The sequence below is a fragment of the Vipera ursinii genome (genome assembly GCF_947247035.1).
Source record: "Vipera ursinii genome assembly, chromosome: 1".
NCBI classification, from domain to species: domain Eukaryota; kingdom Metazoa; phylum Chordata; class Lepidosauria; order Squamata; family Viperidae; genus Vipera; species Vipera ursinii.
This window is the reverse complement of record NC_139512.1, coordinates 235,170,970-235,195,430: the sequence shown is the minus strand read 5'-3', so window position 1 is coordinate 235,195,430 and position 24,461 is coordinate 235,170,970. Positions and strand designations below refer to the sequence as shown.

Genomic DNA, 24,461 nt, shown 5'->3' with positions numbered 1-24,461 from the left:
AAATATGATAGCAGTCTTCAAATATCCTAAATATCCCTCTGTCATATATTGCTAACACTACAAGAAACTTGGTTTGGATCAGGTGTCAGGAAGAAATTCTTGATTGTATTAGCTGTCAGCAAATTTATAAATTGCCACATTAGCTGGAGTTTTCTTTTATAAGAGATCTTGAACAGAAGTTGGATGGGCATCTGTCAGAGACTCGAATTCTGTAGTATTAACCGTGACTGTTTCTTCGTGTGTAATGAAAAAAATACCCACAAATTATTAAAATGATCTTATTTAATTAAAGTTAGTTGAATTACAGTACATACAGTAAAATGGTGTTAATTCTTTTTGTAATATTAGGTCTCATTCAGAACAATTACAGTTTTAGCACAAGTGCCTCAAAGAGTTTCGTTGTAGGAGTAGTATATAGTATTAGATTTCTATGAGTATTTTCCTTAACAATCAGAAAATGCCAGAGATTGCTGACTCAAAGTCTGAAGTTGGTGCACATGTTCCATTTTGCCCTGTAGTATTTGATCCATTAAGTAAACAAGTATCTGGAAAAGACAGAAGAAATGCCACATGTAGGGTGACAGGGAGACAATTTGTGTGTATGAAGTTTCATTCACACACTGCACTCCCATAAGGACATTTCCCTCAGGGTGGTCACATGCAAGGAACCCCATGTGTGAGCAAGTGCCACACATTAAAGGCCTGCAAAATACTTCTAGATAAATAGACTAGCAATAAAGGGAATGGTATTTAATGCTTTAAGTGAGCACATGAATATGTAATTGATGCAAAACAGTGTTTAAAGCAAATTTCAGTTCGTCTTCACATGCTGAATTTAGGATAAACAGAGCTCTGCTTTTATCAGATTATCTTATTGTGGTAAACCTAATAGGTATCAAATACACACATATTAAAATATGTATGTCCGTAAAGCTATTGTTGACCTTTATTAAAACGTGTTGTAGCTTCAATCTCCTTTGGGATTGATACAAAACTCTTAAATCAGAATTGCTCTAATAAAAATCCCTAAATCTGTATAAAGTGCATTTGGAATACAAATTTATGGGGTAAGGAAGTTCAAAAATTGTCTAAAGTAAATTCAATATAAAATGGACCACTGTTTTTATTAAAACCCTAAAGATGGTGAAAAGGAATTACTTTGTACAAACCGAAAATTACTCAGTGGTGTTACTGATAGCATGATATTTTTTCTACAGAACATGATTGTGTTATATCGTTTATACAGGAAGGACTTCAGCTTTACACAAATAAAACTCAGGAGACTGGAACATTACTTGAATCCTGAACATTGTACAGCAGATATAGCGAAACCACAGAAGATAAAACTCAAAAGACAGCAACCTTTTTAAAAACAAAAACAAAGCCAAATATAGGAGCTGGATAAGAGAGAACACCACAACACCAATAACATTAGGCTTTCTTTGTTTCTAAGCATAAGATTTTGAGCTAAACATGATTCCCAAATCTTGAATGTCTAACCAACACTTTTTCAGTGTTTACTCGGAACTAAGTCTTTCTGTTGTCAGTGGGATTTGGTCTCTAGCATATGTGTGGCAAAACACATCTATGGGCATGTCTGTTGACTGCAACATGCTGCATAATGTATAAGGCAGGAGTCCAAAATCAAAACGTTAAAATATGTTTCTAAAGTTGTGAAACAGTTATTATCTTACAATATTTGGACCAAATTAATTTAAACCAAAGAATCTGTTTCTTTTCTATGAACAAAGCATACCCTCAGTTTTAATAAGAGCAGCATTCTTGTTAATGAACCAGAAGTGCTTTTATAATGGTAGTTCACCGTACCATAGTAGGACTTGTGACTCATAACTAGGAAAGTGTGACTTGTTCCCACGTGGAACAGCCAGTTGCAGGTGGATCAGTGTTTGGGGGAGGGAGACAGGAAAGATCCCAGGCCATTGGCAGTAGGTAAGGGGAAGTAAGTAAAGGAAAGTGCTGGGAAGAGCAGTAGTGGGCCAGCCATATAGGCAATGCAGAAGACAAAGAGAGGGAGGGAGGAAGAGAGGGAGGGAGGAAGAGAGGTGGGGTTCAATAGTTTTGCCTGATTCGCCTCATAAATACCCTCCAGATTGTTTCTGACTAAAACCTGGAAGAATCAAAATGTTCTGAGTTTTGGTTCTCCCAGACCACATTTTACCAAGAACCATTTGGCAAATCTCCCCAAATACTAAAGAATTGAAAACAAAGCTCTTTGTGTGCGTGCGTGTGTGCATGTGTTTTGTGATGCACACCTCTACCTGTTACATACTGGACACTATTATTATTAAGTGACAAAATGCATGTATAGTAGTTGAAACTTGAGTATTCCCATACTAAAAGAAAATCATTATGCCCTTGAAGCATCATGCTCCTCCTTGGGGATTTTCTCATTTTTGAACCCTGCCAAAGTCTCAGTGTCCACTAGGGGGTATATGAGATGCTGGCAGTAGAAAATGTACCCACCTGAGCACAGAAATACTTCTTGATTTTAAAAAATGGGAAATTGTGTTCTGGACATTGCATTTAAACTAAGGGGTCAGACAAGCTCATGTTGTTGGGGCAGTTATTTTGAATGCAGATATCTCTACTGTAACCAGCTGCATTCCCCCCCCCCCATTAACCTCTGTTTAAACCTCTCTTCTTTAACCGGAAAGTGGTTGTTGCAAATAAACAAAACAAAGCTTACTAAAATACAAAATGTAAACATACTGAATTCTCAATATCAAACACAAAAGAAATCAAAGCAGCATTTAATGAGAATAAAGGCTTTGGACTCTTTCCATCCCTATGCCCAGAGTAGATATGTCATTCAGATACAACATGCAGAAGGTTAGGTGCAATCACCATCAAGAAAACTTAGTTTCTGCCTTACTGCAGCAGCACCACCATTAGAATCACAAGCTGGTCTGATCTTAAGTGATGAGTGAACTAGGCAGAAGAAACCTGCCTCCAGAAATAAGGGGAAACAGCTATGGTTTTTAAAAGCTTAGAAGTCAACATTTGAAGCCTGAGTCTGAATCACAAAACTGAGCCAGCAAATATTGAAAATGAAATTGCATCATTTTTTGGGCGGGGGGGGGGGCGAATGTGTAGGAATGAGGGTGTATGTAACAGAAAGAGAGGGAGTTGTAATGTTTTATTACAAAATAACTTCTAATATTCCTTCATTCAAGGAACCTTGTATTGTGCTGCCATTTTAGATGCTTGCTGTCGCTAGAGATTGCTGCATACCAACACTGAAAGGCAGCCAAGAAGTGGCAGGGTATGAAGCATTCATAAAGAGTTCCTTGGTTTTACCAAGAAAAAAAATAAATCTGCAAGCTGCTTCATGGTATACATGCTTGGCAAGTGCCTCAGCCACACGTATATCATCTAAAAGGATCATTATCAAAGCAGAATTTGTACCAATTCCCCACCTCCGTGCCATATGCTTGAAAAACATCTACTAAGCCAGATCCAAAGACAATGTAATTATACTTTTGACATTAACAAGACAAAATTCAATCTGTACGTTTTTTTTAAAAAAATTGCACATTTCAAAAAAGGCAGCATTACTTATATTTAAGGAAAATCTTAGAAACAACTGCCACCCCAGGGGTCCAATACTGTTATATTTTAATGCATGTATCCTGCGAGCTTGCAGACAGAGGACTTAACCAAGCACAGTTGGCATACAACAGTCAGTGCTGGTAGGATGGAAAAAACAAATAACACACAAAAGCTTTATTTGCCATTGTTTTTTGTTTCTGTGCATCCCACAGGTGGGAGGAACAATGAAAGATAGGCAAGTATTCTCAGCACAGGCCCACAAAATCTGTCAGTGCACGCTGCTGCTCATTAAATTCCAGTAATTGACGATGACCTGGACAGTTGGAGTCAAGTTTTCTAAAAGCTAAATTAGAATTCTTTTAACAGAAGATGGTGCCAAAAGCAGAATTTTCTGGAGTGAAATAAAAATAGAGCTTAACAAACCATTCCTATTACCTGGGAGCCTATTTACTATTTCTACTAGATTGTGGGTTTCTGGACTGATGAGCCATGTTTGCGTTGCACAATTAACCCAGCCTAATACTAATACTTCTGCCAACCTAGCAGTTCGAAAGCACGTAAAAATGCAAGTAGAAAAATAGGGACCACTGTGGGAAGGTAACAGCGTTCCGTGCGCCTTTGGCGTCTAGTCATGCCGGCCACATGACCACGGAGACGTCCTCGGACAAGCGCTGGCTCTTCGGCTATGAAACGGAGATGAGCACCGGCCCCTAGAGTCGGAAACGACTAGCACGCATGTGCGGGGGAACCTTTACCTTTTTTAATACTACCCTCTCTGAACTTCTATAAGCCAGCAGCAGACTACCGGTCAGGCAGTCCCACCTCAATAAGTGACCATCACTTCCTGCTTTTTAAAGTCAGGATCTTTATATCCATTTTGTCCTACATGGCTGCAATCTGAGCATTAGGGGCAGAGAAAGTAAAAACAAGAAAAATAATTAGGAAGAAGTAACTAGAATGGTACCCTGACAGTGCAGCCAGCATGGAGACAGGTTTAAGTCTTTTCCACAGCCACACTATAGGGCTGACTTGGAATACCTGGTTGAAGACACAATGACCATGGGATGGATAGGTAGGATGTATTATTTATGTGTTATTTATCTCTTCACCAGCACCAGTATTACTACCCCTTCCCCTCTTACTTCACAGCTAGTTCTCAATTTATGTTCAGAATTGGGATCAGAATTCCCATTGTTAAGCAAGATGGGTTTTTATGTGAGTCATGCCTGACTTTACCACCTTTTTTTTGCCATGGCTGCTAAGTGAATCATGCGGACATTAAGCAAACACAGCTTTCCCCATTGCTTTTACTTGTTGGAAGCTGGCTGGGAAGGTTGCAAATGGAGTTCACTTGATCCTGGGACGTTGAACCACTGCAAATGCAAACCAATTGCTAAGCAGCCAAATTTTGATTACATGTCCAGGGGAATGCTGTAACAGTTGTTACAGTACGAGGGGCAACTGTAAATCACTTTATGTGGTGTTTTTTTTTAAGCTTCAAATGATTTCTAAATGAATGGTTGCAAGTTGAGAACTACCTGTAGTTTAGCATGTCATGCAAACAGTTCTTGAGCTTGTGGGACAAAAGCACTAACGCATACATATAAGCTCTTTCCTGTTCTTAATCCAAACTAATATCACAAATAAGCCCAATCGCATAATTACTATTTTATTAAATGTCTCCTCATCTACAAGGTTTTTTGATTTGGGGAAGGATAATTGGTGGAGAGCCTTGGTGGAGCTGTGGGCTAATGCCTCCTTAAGTAACACCAGCTGCCTGCAATTAGTGCAGGTTCGCATCCCACCAGGCTCAAGGTTGACTCAGCCTTCCATCCTTCCGAGGTAGGTAAAATGAGGACCCAGATTGTTGGGGGCAATTAAGCTGACTTTGTAATAATGCCGCTTGCGGGGTGTGTGTGTGTGAAAGCCCTAATAAGCAGGCATATACATAGAATGAAGGCTACTGCTAAGCTTGTAAGCCGCCCTGAGTCTTCGGAGAAGGGCGGGATATAAATGGAATTTTTTTAAAAAATTAAACTGTATATATTAAGAGTGTTATGACTTTGATAGAGAGCTATGTTGACTCACTAGCAGGCCCTATGACTTTGAAAAAGAATCTTTCTAGCTCTGGCAACGTCTTTCGAGTCCTTCGCATTAATAGACTTCAACTTTTAGACTTGTAACTCCTTCCCTGGGAATACTTCCTGGGTCAGAGGTGAAGAGAGGGAGAAGCAAGCAAGAGAACAGTGAGATGCCTTGTGCAAATATCAACACGCTTAGAAGGATTTCCTGCAGTAAACTCCCAACAGTGAAGTTATTGGTAGGAGTTTTCAGAAAGGCTGGGAGAAAAATAAGATGAAAGCTCCTGTCTATAAAGGGCTTTTTAAATCCGTTCTGAAATTATAGAAAGGTCATATTTAAAATAGTGTTTTTCTGTCCTAGAAAAGCTGGCTACACACAATTTTTTTTTGGTCTTTGCAATGTTTAAATTTTCCTGTTTTATACGAAAGCCTTTATCCACAGGAATGAAACCCCTCAAGGGGAATGATTCCCTCCTAACCAGTGATTGCTCCAGATACTGAAGTAAACATGGACGAAAGGTGATTAGGGGACTGGAGGCTAAAACATTATAAAGGCATGGTTGCTGGAATTGGGTATGTGTAGTTTAATGAAGAGAAGGACGAGGGGTGACATGATAGCAGTGTTCCAATATCTCAGGGGCTGCCATAAAGAAGAGGGAGTCAAGCTATTCTCCAAAGCGCCCGAAGGCAGGACAAGAAGCAATGGATGGAAACTAATCAAGGAGAGAAGCAACCTAGAACCAAGGAGAAATTTCCTGACAGTCAGAACAACAAACCAGTGGAACAACCTGCCTCCAGAAGTGGTGAATGCTCCAACACTGGAAGTTTTTAAGAAGAGACTGGACACCCATTTGTCTGAAATGGTATAGGGTTTCCTACCTGAGCAGGGGGTTGGACTAGATGACCTCCAAGGTCCCTTCCAACTTTCTTATTATTATTAAGAAATGCTTACCTTCATTCTCAGAGTGTGCAACTCCATGCAAAGAATGACAACAAAAAGGAAGGGGGAATGAAGTGAGATAATAAATAATGGAAAGCAGAAAGCATACAAGCAGAATGTATTTTACCCCATTTTATATTCACAATAACTTTGCTGATGTGTCATGACGATAAATGAGTATTCCCTTCCCAAGTTTTCATTTGGAATATCGCACCTGAGCAAAGTGTTATTATTTATTTTAAAACAATTTAAATACTGTATACCGTATTCTCTTAACAGCTCTGAATCCCATTTTTCCAACACTTCATTCAGTGCGTTGTATTAAAAAAGGAGATATCAAGAGAAATGGCAATAACAAACTTTAAGAGTATGTTGGGAGGCTGGTATGCAAATGGTAGTGATTTGCTACTTTGCTGTATTTTCTCATTAATAACCTAGGGAAATTAATTACGAGTTCTAATAGTCAAGCTTGAAAAGGAGCTGAATTAATATAGTTTGCCCGGTGTGATTCAAGGCTGCGCTTGACTTTAGCTCAAGTCTCTGAGGTCCACTTTCTGTGTTAAATAAGAATACGGCTAAATTCCAATTTTTAAGCAGTGGTAGGCACTCTAAATATTAACATGGTTATCTGCTGAAGAGACACTGACTTTGGCTCCTTGGAAGTCTATCTTGCATCCTTATTTTGAAAAGAAAACCTTAGAGTTAATTAAAAAAGTTTAAATAAAATACACAATAAAATAAATGTTAGGTTTTTATGCATAGGAAACAGATTTAAAGGAAGTTTTTTTCTTAAGACTTAAGCAATATGCAGTTTGTAAGCTTAATAAAACAGTTGGGAGAAGTACAAACCGTGAACAAATTAAAGAAGCCACAGCCCCACAGAGGTTAAGCTCATGTAGCCAGCACTGGATCCAATATCAAAGACCTCTCGCTCCTTAACAATTTTCTACAAGTGAAAAACCATTTTGTCATAAGCGGTCGAAGATTTCACTCTTTATTTCTTACAGATGAGCTCACCAGGTTTTTATCCTTACATATATTGTCTTGCATATCTGATGACAGATTTGTTGAATTGTTTTTAGTCTCACATGAATCTTTTTCTATATCTTCCAAATGTTTGCAGTCTTGGCTAACGTTTTCCTTGTTTTTGCCTTTATGTTTTTTTAAATGAGAAATAGTCTCCTTCTGACTCAAAGGTTCATCGATGTCCATTTTAGAGTTCTGACATTCAGCACTACTATTTTTTACTGTACTGCCCTGCTTAACAACTTCAGGGGAGCTGGTTTTCTTACTCTGATCACTATCTGTACCATTTTTAATATGCTCTGTCTTTTTCTCGTCATTCGTTTTATTCCTTGAGTTACAAATTTCAGATACGTTCTTAAGATCTTTTGTCTTTTTATGTTTACAAGTAGAGCTGTTATGAAGGGACACTGGTGAAGCCAGCTTTTTACTTGGTTTGCTTCCTTCTGGCTTCTGTTTCCTTGGTGGCCCCCATATGAAATGGTCAGAAGGTGTGTAGTGCTGTTGGGCAAACCGTAGGAGTTTTCTCCTCTCTCTTCGATCTCTAATGGTGTACACAAAATATTCCAGAGCGCTCTGTTTAATATTGGGGATGGTTTCTTCCACCAGAGCCTCGTGCAGAATCAATTTCACAAGAGGAGGCTTGAAACTCTCATAACCAAGTTCACCAAGGCTCTTCAGAATCCGGGTGATTCTCAGATAATTATGTTGGGATCTGCAAAGAAAGATAAACCAGATTCAGAGTTAAAAAAAATACAGCTGAAAAATCGTCACTACTGTACCCTTGACAAAAGAAGGACTAGATGTCAAGTATCAAACAAAAAGTCTCACCCTGATAGATAAATTTCAATCATCTGTTATAGATGTTATGGAATATAAAAGCTGACAAAAGCAGCATTCCTATCTTGAAACACCCCCCCCTCTTTTTCCCCCCCTGATTGACTGATGTCAGAGACCGATAAACAATGAAAAGAGAACTTAGAACTATATGATAAACTGGATTTGAAACAATTAGTACTAAAAAGGGGATATCAGGTGAATTTCTGCAAGCTAGAGTTGTTTAAAACTTGGCAACCTTTTTAGTGCTTCCCATATTGGTTTTGCAGAGGGAAATCAGAAACCTGTTTAGTCAAATGACTAAGATTTCTGACAACTGGCAACACGTCCACATTTATGTCCGTTTGTAGCGTTCCACAGTCACATAACTACATTTTTGTCAAAAAATTGGCACTTACTGTTGTACGTCTGTTTTTCAGCAAAACTGTGCCCATAGTGAACCACTGGTTTGCTTAATGACCACTCTATTTTACAACCATCACAACTTAAGATCCAAGAGGGGAAGAAAAGTATAACAACTGCTTAGAAAAACAAATCTGGAGAGAATTGTCTGGTTTTGATACTAACAGTTCTCAGGCATCAAGGTTCAAGGTTGACTCAGCCTTCCATCCTTCCGAGGTAGGTAAAATGAGGACCCAGATTGTTGGGGGCAATTAAGCTGACTTTGTAATAATGCCGCTTGGGGTGTGTGTGAAAGCCCTAATAAGCAGGCATATACATAGAATGAAGGCTACTGCTAAGTTTGTAAAGCCGCCCTGAGTCTTCGGAGAAGGGCGGGATATAAATGGAATTAAAATAAAATAAAATAAAAAATCTTCTGAAGACCTTACTTACTCATTCAAGTGCTGGAATCTTTCTTGCCAGTTAGCAGCTCGTGCCACATTCCCAGTTTTATCGATTAATTTTATCCCAAAAAACTCCAGCATCATCTTGTAAGCTAACAGGAATCTTCGGATCGCTTCTTTCGTTTTTTTGAACTCCTGTAACAGATTTTTTTTTGCAAAAACGCACAAACACCAAGAGCATTAAATATACAAAGTTATTCTAGTTCAAACGATTAAATATTAGCATTACATTATGAATTAGATGCTTTACCTCAATTTCACAGGTGGTTAATTCTTTTGCATAGAAATTCAGTCCTTGCTCCCTGAGTGGAAACAACCTACATTTAAAACAGATTTACAAGTTTTTCTGAAACCGAAATGACTTTAACCAATTTATTAAAAAGAAATTAAAAAGTAAAAGATACCAACCACTGTATGTAAGTGTGATTGTGTTCCAACTTTTCATAATCTCCTTTCCATTTATTCAGGACCTCTTCAATATAAACCCCTATAAATATACCAAGCAACATAACCTTCTAAATACCATTCAGGAATTCAGTGTAAATGTAAGTACAAGTAAAAATCTAAAAAAAGCAATTTTTAGATTAGTTTTAGTACTTATTGTTTAGTACTTAATTGTTTTAGTAATTGTTAAAATGAACACAATATTCTTTCAATGGTTGAAGGACAAGAAAATATATGGGATTGCAAGCATGTATCCGAACTATCAACCTAAATGTTGGAGATGTGGTGGCGAAGACGCAACGTATTTTCATATATGGTGGACCTGTAAAAAGGTTAAAGCTTTTTGGATTAAAATCTGGTGGAATATGCAGAAGATATTCAAGCAAAGGATAAAGTTTTGTCCGCAATTGTTTTTATTGGGCATAATTATGGATACTACTGTTGTGGACACTAAGTTGATTTTGAACTTAATTACGGCAGCAAGACTTTTAGTAGGTCAATATTGGAAGGAGGAACTGCCGACTATAGAAGAATGGACTCTAAAAGTTTCTGACCTGGCGGAAATGGCAAAGATTTCGGCTTATTTGAAAGACCATTCGCAACAACGTTATATTATGGAGTGGAAAAAGTGGATTGATTACATCCAGAACAAATATGGGACTAAAAAGTTTCATTTAGCATTTGTATAAATTTTGATGTGATATTAGTATTGCTTGTAGTCATTTTATATGAGCTAGAGTGGGATAGACTTAATAGTTTATTGTTGTTAACATATGGTTGTTTATGATTGTTTTTACCTTTATACCTTGTATTTAGCTCTGGGAAGTCGGGGAGGGGGGAGGGGGGAAGGGGGAGGGATAGGGAGGGTTAGGAAGGGTTGGGTGGAGGGAGGGGGGGAGGGATTGTTAAAGATAAAATGTATTGTAAAACTTTTCAATAAAAAAAAAGAAAATATATGGGATTAACTATTGCCAAAGATCAAACAATGTCCTTTACCCTTCTTTACCTGTTGAAGACCTCCAAAGTCCCTTCCATCTCTATGATTCTATGATACTAAGTACACAAACTCATTGATGCAAAGCTAACTTCAGAATCATGGTGCCTCAAAAACCTTCAAAAGGGCATGAGATTTCCTGAAACTTCTAGAAACCTAAGCTGAATCACAGCTGAATCACCTCTTTCCACCATCATGCAGGACAGCAAATCCTCACTGCAGTCACACACATTGCTGTTCTGAGTCTTAAACTCATGGTAATGCCTCAAAGATATTTTGGGGGTAAAGTCATGGTAAGAACCCTTGCAAACAAGGTGAAGGAGAAATAAACTCAACATGTCTTATTTCCATCTCAATATGCACAAATACAGTTCTATAAAGTCAAATGCAAAGTGAACCAGTTTGGGCCATCTGATTTATATAAATCTGAAATTGAACTAGGTATAAATGATACATTGATCATGGTACCAATTACTTACCATCAGGTTTAAAGGGAATTTTGTTCTTGTAAAAGCGGAGGTTGCACAAATCATTCTGGTATCTCAGTTCTTTAAAGTTCTGCTGAGCAGAAAGGAAGACAAATGCAAAAATACTCCATAAGAAATAGTCTGTAACGGAAATTATTACAGGTATGTTTTTATGTAATCCAAAGTACAATTTTGCTAGATTAGACTAGAAACAAGATAGATGGATAAAATGTAACAAGATAGACGGATTAAACTTTTTAGGCAATTGGACTTCACATAGATATCTAGCCAAAAAATATAATAATTGTAAATGTATAATTTGAGTTACTAATAGAAGAGAATATTTGTAGCTCAGGGTTGAACTGTGGGTTCCTTGGTGATCTCTGAGCTTGGCTGTTTTCCTGCAGACATTTAATTACCCAACTAGGTAACATCATCAGTGCTAGAAGGGAGAGCGGCTTGCTCTCTGTTTTCATACTCATAGCATCTCCTATCAGTGTTGGTGGGTATGCTCTTGATGGTTCTTTGATCAGGGTATTCTTTACTACTTGATTGTTGGTCTAGTATTAATCTTGGTGTATAGTATGAATTATTAGGCTACCACATGGGTCTGCAACCCGCGGCTCCGGAGCCGCATGTGGCTCTTTCAGTCATCTCCTGCGGCTCCCAGTCCTCTGCCATGTGCAGTCCAAAAAAAAAAAAAAAGTGGGACTAAAAAATTTCAACCAATCAATTCAAATATGCAGGGTAGGTGCATATCTCGCCTTGGCTCCACTCTCCAGTCAAACCCTGTTCTGCGCATGCACGCATGTACGCGCATGTGCACATATTTTTTGAGGCTCCCAGTTTTTCCTTTTGTGAGGGAACCGGTTCTGAATGGCTCTTTCACTGTTTCAGGTTGCTGACCCCTGGGCTACCATCTTATAGTCCCTTATTTAGAAGTGGGTCTCACTAAGTTGAGCAAGTCTGATTTTTGAATAGTTACTTACAGTGTAGAATTACCTTATTCAGCTTTAAGTAAAATCTCTTAAACAATCTCAGAAACATAGGTTGCTAGGAGTTGAAAACAACTTGATGACACCTAATCAATCAATGAATCTAAAACATGTTCACACAATAAAGAAAACCCCTGAAGTTAAAAATATATATCTTGCTTTCAAGTAAGCATATATCTCAAATAGCTGATACATAAAATCAATGGCAAAGTGATCACAAGGTCTCTTCATTTCAGTTTCTTTTTTAGTTTGTCATTTTTTTTATTTCCATGCGATATGTAACAGAGGCAAATTAGTAACTGCCCTGTAAGAGTTGTGTTATATGGTTCATTTGCTGTTGCCTAGCTCTCTATACAGGTGTCATTAAGAAAAACAATTAACCAATAAACATTTGAAATAAAATATAGTTATATTTTAATAACCCCCATCAAAATGGCAATTATGGGGGCTGGTAGAGTTCACCAATATCTACCATTATCCACCTTTCAAGGCCACTATAATTTTTTTCTAAAAAATTAATGGTTTCCAACTGTAACTGCAAAAGTCTTTATTTTAATAAAAGCTTCCAGAACACAAAATGTTCTTACTGGATATTGATGACGATATTTATATAAGTCTCTTGCAGCATAAAAACTTCTCTTTGGTTTAGCTGTCACATCAACTGAATCATCCCCCTGAAAGAGAAAAAAAAATCTCAGCGAGAAGCAGCAGAATGAGCATAACCATTTAAGTTAAATCGTCATGCCGGTAATCCTCGATTTACGACCACAATTGGGACTAGAATTTCCATTGCTAAGAAGATGGTTGTTAAACGAGTTGAGCCTGATTTTATGACCTTTTTTGCCATGTTTGTTAAGCAAAAGGCTGCAGTTGTTAAGTGAATCACATGGTGACTGTTGGAAGCTAGCTGGGAAGGTCACAAATGTGTCCCTGGAACACTGCAATCATCATAAATACATCATCAGGAGTCTGAATTTTGATCACATGACAGTGGGGAATATACTGTAGCAAGCCTAAGAGGGAGAACTGGTCATAAGTAATTTTTTTTCAGTGCCATTGTAATAAATAAATGGTTGTAAGTCGAGGACTACTTGTATATGGAACATTTGGCAGCACAAACTTAATATTATTTCTATACCATCACTTTAATTATTTATACATCACCCTTCCATTTTCCCACCCTGGTTCTTTTTCTTTTGTTTTTGAGTTCCTCTCCAACCGTGATTCTTATATCCTCCACCCCAGATCTCCTGCAGCCTTGAGGATCTTCCAAAAGAACTCTACTTGAGGTCTACAAATTCCAGGTACGACTGCCCCAACAAAATGTTAATGAACACCACAAGTAGGCAACCTGGAAGTTTTACGACCATGTGTATCAGTAAGCTTTTTCAAGGAATCTTATTTGTCTTCAAGACTAAGATTTGATGTTTCCCATTCTATGGCTTTGATAACAAGCAACGGCACTATTCAGTCTGGTTACCTTTCTCAAAAAAGTTACTTGAGCAAACTAGCTTGGGTTAAGTTTATACATTGTGCTAAGTTGCATTCAATGCTTATAATCCAGATTGTAACGTACTAAGCTAAACAGTGTAAGAGAGTCGTTGAAGAAATTGAGTAAATAGTTGTTCAAAAGCAACTGTCCCAATTAAGAGGGGGCTCCAGCAGGGAATTAGTCTTGGACACATTATGTAAACACAAGAGGGCAAGATCTGACCCCCTCCTCCAATGCATTTGAACCTTATCTTGTCTTACTCAGGTGAAAGCTGCAGTCTGGAGAGATTCCTATAAAATAGGCATAGAACAATAAAGTAGCTAGACAATCACACAAACTGACATGAACCCAGTTTTTATATAAACCAAGATGTAAATATTATAGATTTTAGTGTGGTACTCCTACTTTTTTTGAAACCATTGTCATTATGGAAATTGGAAGACCTATCTAATTAATGTAGGAACTATAACGTATTCATTGTCATATAATTTTCATATAACTGACTTTGAAGGCAGTCCTGTAAAATCCTGGGAAGATGAAGTCAGAACAACTAAGCACCAATTTTTGAGCAATGACTGACCAGTTACATTAAAAGAATGAAACTGTTCTGTATTACAAATTAACATGACATATTTCTTTATTAACAAATTTAAAAAACATGTAAGAACTATGTTGCATTCTTATGGTCTTAGTTCCAGATACAGCTTTTAAAGTATTTGATAAATTTCTTTTCTCTTCAACTCTTCTAGAATATTAAGATACTTAGAATGCTTGTCTATAATCTGCTGGTTACTAATATTTTTTCTTCAATTGGGATGGGGGGAATATTAATGGGGTTATCCGTGGGAATGCCTTTTCCAAGAGTCTCTACTCATCCAAATCGATCTACCGGAATGAGCACGCTGCATATCCCATCAGCCAAAGAGTACTGGCTGCCAGGGACAAGAAGATAAGCTTTTCCTACAGTGGCCTCTGTTGTTGGAAACATCCTTCCTTTACAGCAGGGGTCCCCAACCTATGAGAATGGCTGGCTGGTGCATGCACGCGTGTGCGCGCACTCCCTGCCACTCGTGCTAGCGTCCGTGGCCCCATTTGCGCATGCAGAAAGGCAGGAATGAGGCTGCTAGCGCCGGGTGGGTGTGCATGGCCCATTTGCGAATGCGTGAATGGGGCTGCTAGTGCCATGCCAGTGCATGTGGCACCGTTTGTGTGTGCGCTTGCGCGTGCACCAATTTGAAACCTGTTCTCCTTCCCTCTGGGCCACGAGCTGGGAAAGGTTGGAGACCTCGGCTTTAGAGATTAGAATGGCCCCAACCCTGTCAGCCTTTCGTAAGGCCCTAATAAATGGCCTACGTTCCCGAGCCTGACGTGCTGAATGCCCCCCCCCCCCCCCCCAGCTTTTCCTAGCTTTATTGCTAACTGGCCAGGTATCTCAGCTGCTATGTGTATTTATTTTGGATGGTTTTGTTTTTAAAAATTTTTATTGTTTTAAAATGTTTTAGTACTTTTATCGTAATATTTTTTGAATTGTAAGCCACCCAGAGCCACTGACTGAATGAACAGCTATAGAAATTGAACGACCAAATGAATGAATGAATGAATGAAGTGACAATTTCTGGTCCTGAAGCAGCATAATAAAGCTAACTAAAGTAATTGTTCATGGATAGCTAAATGCTACAACTTACATCAATTTAAAGCTTTGTGATCTGTGTGAGTTCAAATGGTGTCATTCAATACCTTCCCATAACTAAGGTATTTTAGACACTCTAAGTATTTCATAACATGGAAATATGACAGAACTGATGCCATCAAATGGAATACAGGTACTCCTCAATTTATAACAGTTCATTCAATGAGCGTTCAAAGTTACAACAGCACTGAAAAAAGCGATTTATGAAGGTTTTTCACACTGTCCCAGAATTCTCATGGTCATGTGATCAAAATTCAGATACTTGGCAACTGACTCATATTTATGACAGTTGTAATGTTCTGGGTTCATGTGATCACCTTTTGTGGCTTTCTGACAAGCAAAGTCAATGGGGAAGTCAGATTCACTTAACAACTGTGTTGCTAACTTAACAACTGCAGTGATTCACTTAACAATTGTGGCAAGATCGTAAAATGCAGCAAATCTCATTTAACAACTGTCTCACTTAGCAACAGAAATTTTGAGCTCAATTGTGATCATAGGTTGAGGACTACCTAAACCAGGGGTCGGCAACCTAAAAAAGAAAAAGAGCCACTGGGAACCGGTTCCATCACAAATTAAAAAAAGAGGGAGCCGCGTGCGTGTGTCCATGCACGCGCATGCGCAAAAAGTTTTTTTGCGCATGCGCGGACGCACGCGGCTGCCATTTTTTTAAAAATGAGATGGAACCGGTTCCCGGTTGCCCGACGGCAACGGCCCGTCTGCAAAGGTTTGGGGAGGTGCGCGCGCACCTCCGCCCATTCGGGCGGTGCCACTCTCCATTTGGAGAGGTGCGCGCGCACCACTGCCCGTTGGAAGAGGTGCGCGCGCACCGGGCGGCTGGGAGCCGCAAGAGACGGCTCAAAGAGCCGCATGCGGCTCCGGGGCCGCAGGTTGCTGACCTGTGACCTAAACCAACTGAAAATAATTATTATCCATGGAAAAAATCATATACTAATAGCTTATAAAATGTGATATCTATCTATCTATCTATCTATCTATCTATCTATCTATCTATCTATCTATCTATCTCCCACCCATCCATCCATCCATCCATCCATCCAGTATGCTGTCCATCTCACCAGAGGTGAAGGATTCAGTGAATTTTTGTGCTGCTGATGTTGGTTTGTGTCAATAGAACAAGCTACCCCTTTCTCTGTTCTGGAGGTTTGGAGACCATTCAGAACAAATCTCAGAAAGTATGAGGTGAGTTACAAAGAGATCAGGAGAAGAAATCATATTGTACAGTTACATCGTATTGGAATAAACTTAACTAAAAAGCTAAGTGTGCAAAATTGTATCCCAGTTTAAAAAACAGATAACATTAAGATAAGTATGAAAGCTGTAGGAGCTAAAGAGTCTTTTGTGCCAGGCAATGGCTACAGTACAGTTAGACTTTTGTAAAACAATATTCAAATGTACAGAATTGGCTGTGAAATCTCAGAGCAATCTTTGGAATGTCACTGTTTGCCTCATCGGCAGTCAGTAATCATGCCTCATAGTCTGAGAAATATTTTTAAAATCTTGGAACTGTTCACATGCAGAGTATTACTATGAAAACAACTCCTAAACCTTTCTCTGCATACTAAAGGCTTCCACTGGAGAAAGCTTCACAAAATTCATCACAATAAACTTTAAAATAGCAGTGTAAAGTTGAATATTGCCAAGTCGAAGCACACTCGTATCTGGAAAAGGGTGAATGCAGTTTTAGAGAGGAATCTATTGCATGAACCTTGAAAACACAGAACTGCAATATGCCTAGGTGCACTTGTTCCCCTACTCAAAGCTAACTTGAATAAACAGCATAAAACAACAGGTAAAAGCCTGTTCACAAAGGAGTATTTCATTTCCTTATTATACTGGGGACCTCGTTTTAATATGGACAGTAAGTTGTGGGTGTAGGACTGAGACACTGGATCAAAACATATTACAGCAATTCCAAACCAACTCAATTGTTCAACATTTGTGTACCATTCATTTCCTATTCCATTTACACACACACACACACACAGTCAATTAATTGTAGGGACACATTAATTTTTGTAATTATTTGCTTGGAATCACCAAATATTTTCCTGACAGTATCTATAGAAGATAAATACTTTAAAAATAGGTGTCTTTTTTGTATTCTTGAGAACCTATTCGATGCCACTGCCATTTTCTGCCCTCGGCTGATTTAGGCAAAAAATTGGTGACAAGGAAATAGCAAGGTTGTAGGCTAGATCAGAGGTCCCCAACCTTTTGGGCACCAGGGACCGGTTACAGGACAAGAGGTTTTTCCACGAACTGGAGGGGGTGTGGCTTTGTGTGCTGCCTGCATCCTGAGGATGGGGCTTTGCTTGTTTGTGTGGCCCGGTTGCTGGCATGCTGCAGCCCGGTACTGGTCCACGGACCGGGGGTTGGGGACACCTGGGCTAGATTGCAAAAATTAAAAATCTATCCCAGAAGAAACCAATGGGAACCAAGTTATGTACAATTGCCAAGAAAATTATATTAATGTGTCTATAAACTCACCAGTGAAATTTGGTTCAAAGTAACTTTTCCTTTTAACATGATGTTGCACGCATTTTATCCAACAAGAGGAAAATCTCCCTAAACAAAATGAAATACCATAAACGCTCTAGTGATTGAATCCATATCCTTGTTTATCTTTCATACAGAGAAAGTGGGACTGATGATGACACAAATTAGGTTTTCTAAACTACAGGTTGTTCTTGAGTTGCAACCATTCATTTAGTGACAGTATAAAATTACAACAGCACTGAAAAAAGTGACTTATGACCATTTTTCACACTTACTACCATTGCAGCATATCCATGGTTGCATGGTCAAAATTCAGATGCTTGGCAAATAGTTCATATTACAGTTGCAGTATTGCAGGGTCACCTTTTTGCAACGTTCTGACAAGCAAAGGCAATGGGGGAAGCCAGATTCACTTAGCAATTGTGTTACTAACTTAACTGCAGTGATTCACTTAACAGCTGTGTCAAGAAAGGTTGTAAAATGAGGCAAAACTCTTTCAACAACCATCACGCTTAGCAACAGAAATTTTGGGCTCAAGTGTAGTCATAAGTCAAGGACTACCTTATTAGCTGTCCTGATGGCATCGAGACATTAAATAAGATGTGTGTGTGTATTGCCTAGGGCCCTAAATTGAGACTAGTGCAAGACACACTTTGATTGAAATATCTGTAAATATTAAAAACACTTGAATGAAGACTAAACTATTTATGGAGGGTTAAGAAAGAATATGCAAGAGCATATCCAGAATCAGGGTTGATGTTTTCTGATGTTAGCAACATTCACATAGACTTCAGCTGGGGTTTGGTTCAGAGCTGCAGAGTAGGAAATAATAAGCACCCTTACAGTGCAATGGTACCATACAGTATATCTATTCAGAAATCAGTCACATTGTTTTCAAGAAGGCTTACTCCCACGTAAGTGCACACAGGCTGGCATCCATTCTGTTTTAGTGGCTCTTCCTTTTCATTAGTCATACTTCTATTCTTAACCACATTGTATTAGATAAAGCACGTTAATCATTATCCATCATTTTTAAAGACTGGAGCCTCCCAGAGATCCAGAATAAAGCTGAGAGAGAGATTTTGCATCTCTGCATCTCAACAATATTGAGCTAGTCAGGAACTTTACCAACTACATAAGAAGATAGCCAGGCAATCTAATACAACTGCATTTATTACTGTATTGTGTATTGTACTGCATTATAAGCTTATTATTTCCTGTAACAGTTTTATCAGTTCCTTTTACAATTAAAGTAACACTAATTATTTTTCTCATTATCTAGAGTAGTTGGGAGCTGGGCCATGTTGAATTAAAATATCTACCTTTTGCAAACACCTTGGAATGAAGACTGTTTTATATATGTGTTTCTTGGGGATGCATCTTTTAGGAAATATATAGCTATTACTAAAGACATAGTTCATACCAATCTTTAGCTATAAATTGTGTTTTGTTCTCTCAGTATTTCTGGGCAGTGGTTATTTTCAGCCGCCAGGTTTCTACTAGCGTCCAGCCCCTTACAAACTAGTATGTGGTAAATGAAAGGAATGAGTGAGGATTACTATATGATTCTAGGACCATTAACATTATGCAAGTGGATTTAAAATGATTATTGAAATAGAAGTGTTAGCCAGAAGAGAGGTAGCAAGTTTATAATGACAGTCTTTTGCCTGAATAATCTGAGCCTAATGCAAATACAGTTCCACAGATTATTTGTAATAGTCAACTCAAGTTAAATCCAAGTTGAATTCAAATCCTGCCTTTCTACCCATGATCAAAAGGTGAACTATTTAAAGCATCTATAATGTTAAAAAAAAGGATGAAGTAATTTAAATGCACTGATGTTGTGAAGTAGGGCTAAGAGAAGTAGTTGCACAGGAACTCGTAATTCAGTGTAGAAGTTATATTTTCAAAATTAAGTTTTCTTACACCTAAAATTCAAATTTAGAAACTACATTATAGTTTGAAAAGTGCAATACTGTTATAATTTTCAAGTTTAATAAAACAAAAACCAAAGTAGATGTATAGAGAAGACAAGAACTGCTGGAAAATAATTATTAAATAAAAATAGTGAAAAGTTTACAGTACAGCATTTATAGAATGTTTTCTTTCCATCTTTTAAGAAAAAAATGCTAATCTCTGAATTTTATCAACACACAAAATGGTAGATTTCTCATTATATATTTTTGTCCTTTGCTAAATTCCAGAAATGTTTTAATTAAAAATATATATCTATCCAAAAGACATCATTTATGTATATATGTCCATTAAATTTAGTGGGACTCCCTGATGAGACATATACAGGATTGCACTGCAAAGCACTTATTGGAATGATTTCAGAAAACAAATCCAGACAGATGTTTCCAGTGTGCAACCAGAACACACCCACCCACACACACACACACACCCCTCTGTATGTATGTGCCTATGAGAAACTTGAATGTAAAGTTGTCTGAAATTTGGCCGTTTCCTATACTTTACAGTAGTCATTCTAACATTAGTGCTTTTTTTGTAAAAGAAAAAGGTGCCGGAACTCACACATGTCATACACCCTGCCTTGCCTATCCTACAAGGTTCCATCCAGAAAAGGTGCCGGAACTGCGTTCTGAGCGTTCTATGACAAAAAAAGCCCTGCTAACATTCTATATTCAAATAGTCAAAATATACCCTTTGTGATTACTTTTTCTTTTAACATGCTGTTAAGACTGTGAATTGAAAACCCCATTGAAAAGTAACCTCTCACTAGAGAGTTTCCCAGAAGAGCATAAAAATAAAAATATATCCATTTTGAGGTTTTTTTTAAAAAAAGAAACCATCAGAGAATTTGACAAAAGCAGGAGAACACCAATATATTCTCTCTCTTGAAGACTCTTATTAAGTTATTTTAGTTGAAACTCGTATCCCATAGGTAAAACTGCTAAACTTGTAAGCCGCCCAGAGTCTTCGGAGAAGGGCGGGATATAAATGGAATTAAAATAAAAAATAAAAATAAAAATAAAAAGCATAGAAACAGTGGACTCAACCGTCAGACACCCCCCCCCCGACCAAGCAAATCTTAAGTTCTGAAATTGCGTTTTGTCTTCTTCCCACGCCACGGTTCTCTGAAGTAAGAGGTCGCAGAAGGGAAAGCAACTTGGATTAGGCACGTCTTGTGATTCTTCATGTTAAAATCCTCAGAGCGAACACCAGGCCGGTTTGTTCCGTCCGCCAAGGAGGAAGGAAATATAAACCCCAACCTCCCTCCACACAGCTCCCCTTTCCACACCAGGGAAACGGGCGCGACAGGAAGGAAAACAAAAAAAACCCAGGCGGAATGACCAGGCTGGGGCAAGAGATCGCCAACTCAGCCCACGCTCCGCGCCTTTTCCTCAACCTCGCCCACCCGTCGAGCCCATTTTCTAACACCGAGGATGTCTCTGTGTGGGGTGTGTGTGTGTGTGGGGGGGTGTGTGCGTGTGTGGGGTGTGTGTGTGTGGGGTGTGTGTGTGGTGTGTGTGTGTGTGTGTGTGTGTGTGCCGTAGGCACGCCTAGCTTCCAAGTCACAAAGCACGCAAATATTTCAAGGGGTGGGGAGGGAGGCAGCGAAGGAGAAAAGCCAGGGTGCGGGAGAAAAAGGAGCCAGAAACCCCACGGGGAGGGGAGGGGAAGGGGGGGGTCCCTTGTAACCTTGGCTTCCGCGACCCGCCATCCGCGGAAAGCCCGCCCAGGGAAGCGACGGCCAACCTTGGAGAGACCCGGGAGCTTTCCGAGGCGAGCGCCAACGGCCCCGTCCAGGAAGCGGCGAGGAAGAGCTCCAGCGCGCCCCTCCGCCCGCCAGAAGTTTGCCAGGGTCCTGGGTTACCTGTTCGGGCCCGGGCTCTTCGCTCTCTCCCTGCTCCCTGCCCTCGGCTTCGTCTTCTTCGGCCACCCCGTCTCCTCCTGCCTTTTCCTCCGCCTCCTTCTCCACCTCCTCCTCCTCTTCCACGGCAGCCCCTTCGCGGCTCTCGGCGGCTTCCGGCCGGCCGCCTGTCGCAGGGAGCGGTTCCTCCGCCGGCGGCGGCGGCTGCTGCTGTCGCCGCCGCCGCTGCTGCTGCCGGTCAGCCGCTGGGTCGTCGTCCCCCTCGCCGCCGCCGCCGCCGCCGCCCGCCTGCTCCAGCGGTGGCCCTTCTTCCCCGCCGGGGTCCTGCAGCTCCGGCTCCGAATCCGTCTCCCAAGTCGAGTCGCAGTCTTCCACCGTGGTGGGCTCCTTGAAGCTGACTCCGCTCAGCAAACTGCCCATCGGAGAAGCAGCACTGCGGGAGCTCGGCGAGCGCGCCCCCCCCCACCACCGCTGCCCGCTCTTTCCTCCCCTCCGAGGACGCAAAGGGGGGCGCTCGCGGGGTGGGTGGGGAGGTCGGCCGGTCCAGAAGCGGGCTCGGAAGAACGCTGCTCCTGGAGGCCGGTGGTGGTGGTGGCCGCGCCGGGACGCCACAGCCGAGCGGCAGAAAGCCACAAGGAGGTCGGGGAGGGGGAGGAGGAGGAGGAGGAGGAGGGCGGCGGCGGCGGCGGCCAGACGCAGAAGGGAGAAGCGACAACAGCTCGGCTCCTTCCTCCCTTCCTTCCTCAGTCCCCAACCCGCAAACACGCGCGGGGGTGGGGGAGGAATCGAGAGGAGGAGCTGAATGCTCCGGGATTTCCACAGGAAACACTGAAGCCGGCCCTCCCTCGGCCGCTGCAGCGGCGGCGGCGGCGGCAGCAGGAGCAGCAGCAGCAGGTGCTGCCCGAAGGAGGAAGCCGAACGGGGCGTTTCGCCGCCGAGCAAGCCGGGGAGGTGCGCGGCGAGTTTGGCGCCACGCACGTGCCGGCCTCTAGAAAAAGCGTTTCCCAACCTTAGGAACTTGAAGATGCGTGGACTTCAACTCCCAGAATTCCCCAGCCAGCTATGCTGGCTGGGGAATTCTGGGAGTTGAAGTCCACGCATCTTCAAGTTCCTAAGGTTGGGAAACGCTGCTCTAGAACTTCTCTCTCCCTCGCTCGCCGCCCCTCGTCGGGGCCGCCTTGAGGTCGGGGCCGTAGGCCTCTGACGAGCCTTGGAGAGCCCGAAGAGAGGAGGGGAGGGAGGACGGGAAGGAGGCGGTGTTGCAACACCCGGCAGACCCTCCGCTCGCTGGCTTCTCTCCCCCTCCTCGGCCTTGAATGTCATTGACTTCTAGGGCAGCGTTTCCCAACCTTAGGAACTTGAAGATGCGTGGACTTCAACTCCCAGAATTCCCCAGCCAGCTGGCTGGGGAATTCTGGGAGTTGAAGTCCACGCATCTTCAAGTTCCTAAGGTTGGGAAACGCTGTTCTAGGGGAAAGCCCCGCTGGTCCCGCGCGGAGGGAAGCAAGGGCGCCGAATGGGACGCTTGGTCCCTCAGGCAGTCGAGTTGTTTTTTGGGGTGTGTGTGTGTGTGTGTGTGTGTGTTATGCTGGGACCTGCAAATGCAAATGGCTCAACTTTGGTGGCAAAAAGACGGCAGGGGCGCTTTTATTGGCAGGGCTCTTCCCCGCCTTTACCTCTTAACTCGGTGGGTGGGAAATCAACAGGTGCCTCTTCGTTCTTGGAAAACAAAGAGTTTGTCCTTAACCTACAAGCTGTTAAAATTCCGGGGAGGGACAGCTTGAGCTCTGCACGGCTTCCAAATATTGCCTTTTAATGAATGGCCCGCTGTAACTGCCCGCTATTCCTTCAGTAGCGATAACAATTCATTACAGAAAAACTGGTAGGGTTTTTTTTTTTTTGAGTCTGTTCCAATATGCAGATTTTTCTTCTCGAGCAGAGTCATCCATAGAACAAGGGAAATGGCACTTTAGGAAGAACGCAGAAATTCAGCATCTTGGGTTCAAAATAGCCGACAAGTCAAAAATGGCATTTTAAGAAATTGAGCAAGATTGGACTATATTGATATTTGAATGGGAGACTTATCATCAAATCCCAAGACCCTCCCCTGCTTTCATGGGCATGCCCATGAAGTCACCATATGTCAAACTATTTAGTAAGCAGGTGCTGAAATGCCTGTTAAAACACAGAAAGCAGATAACATTTACCTGGCATGATGATGGTGGCAGACTCTGCACTAAGAAATCCTCAAATCAGCTACGAATACCAGCTTCGCTACTGCTTGTGTTGCCTAGAGTCCATACGCAACCTAGAGAGTAGAAAAGATGACCTTGATGGAAATCTGCAAGAATTTTACCTAAGACAGACAGGGCTTGAAATATTTTGTAAATGCAGAGCAATGAGATCACAGTCAGAGCTTAATCTCTATTCTCTTTGTACAATTCAGTAAATATCTATCCTTGTTTTGGCTTCTCTGTCTTCTGTTCTCCTGTGTAGATGAAACCTTAGAAAAAGGAACAATTCAAGACTAAGGATGCAGCGTTGTGTTCTCTGGGAGGACATGCCAAGAAAAATAGGATAATTTGGATCTTTTTTTCTGTAGGTAGAACTATCTAGGTACCAACCTTGCAAGTCTTTTCTGGCAGACATGAATCTGGAAAGGAGGGAGAGAGGAAGGAAGGAAGGAAGGAAGGAAGGAAGGCAGTCTCCAGGCAGATATTTGCCTTGC

General features: G+C 40.9%; 1 protein-coding gene across 1 annotated transcript; it reads right to left on the bottom strand.

Annotated features, from left to right (window-relative positions):
• Positions 1-6,936: 6,936 nt before the first annotated feature.
• Positions 6,937-22,153, bottom strand: OGFRL1 (opioid growth factor receptor like 1; the record flags this gene model as incomplete). Its single annotated transcript, XM_083348381.1, has 7 exons — positions 6,937-8,329; positions 9,286-9,431; positions 9,547-9,613; positions 9,705-9,783; positions 11,214-11,295; positions 12,784-12,870; positions 21,737-22,153. The coding sequence occupies 7 exons, from the start codon at positions 22,151-22,153 to the stop codon at positions 7,579-7,581; spliced, it is 1,629 nt and encodes a 542-aa protein (XP_083204507.1). The 3' UTR covers positions 6,937-7,578.
• Positions 22,154-24,461: the final 2,308 nt, after the last annotated feature.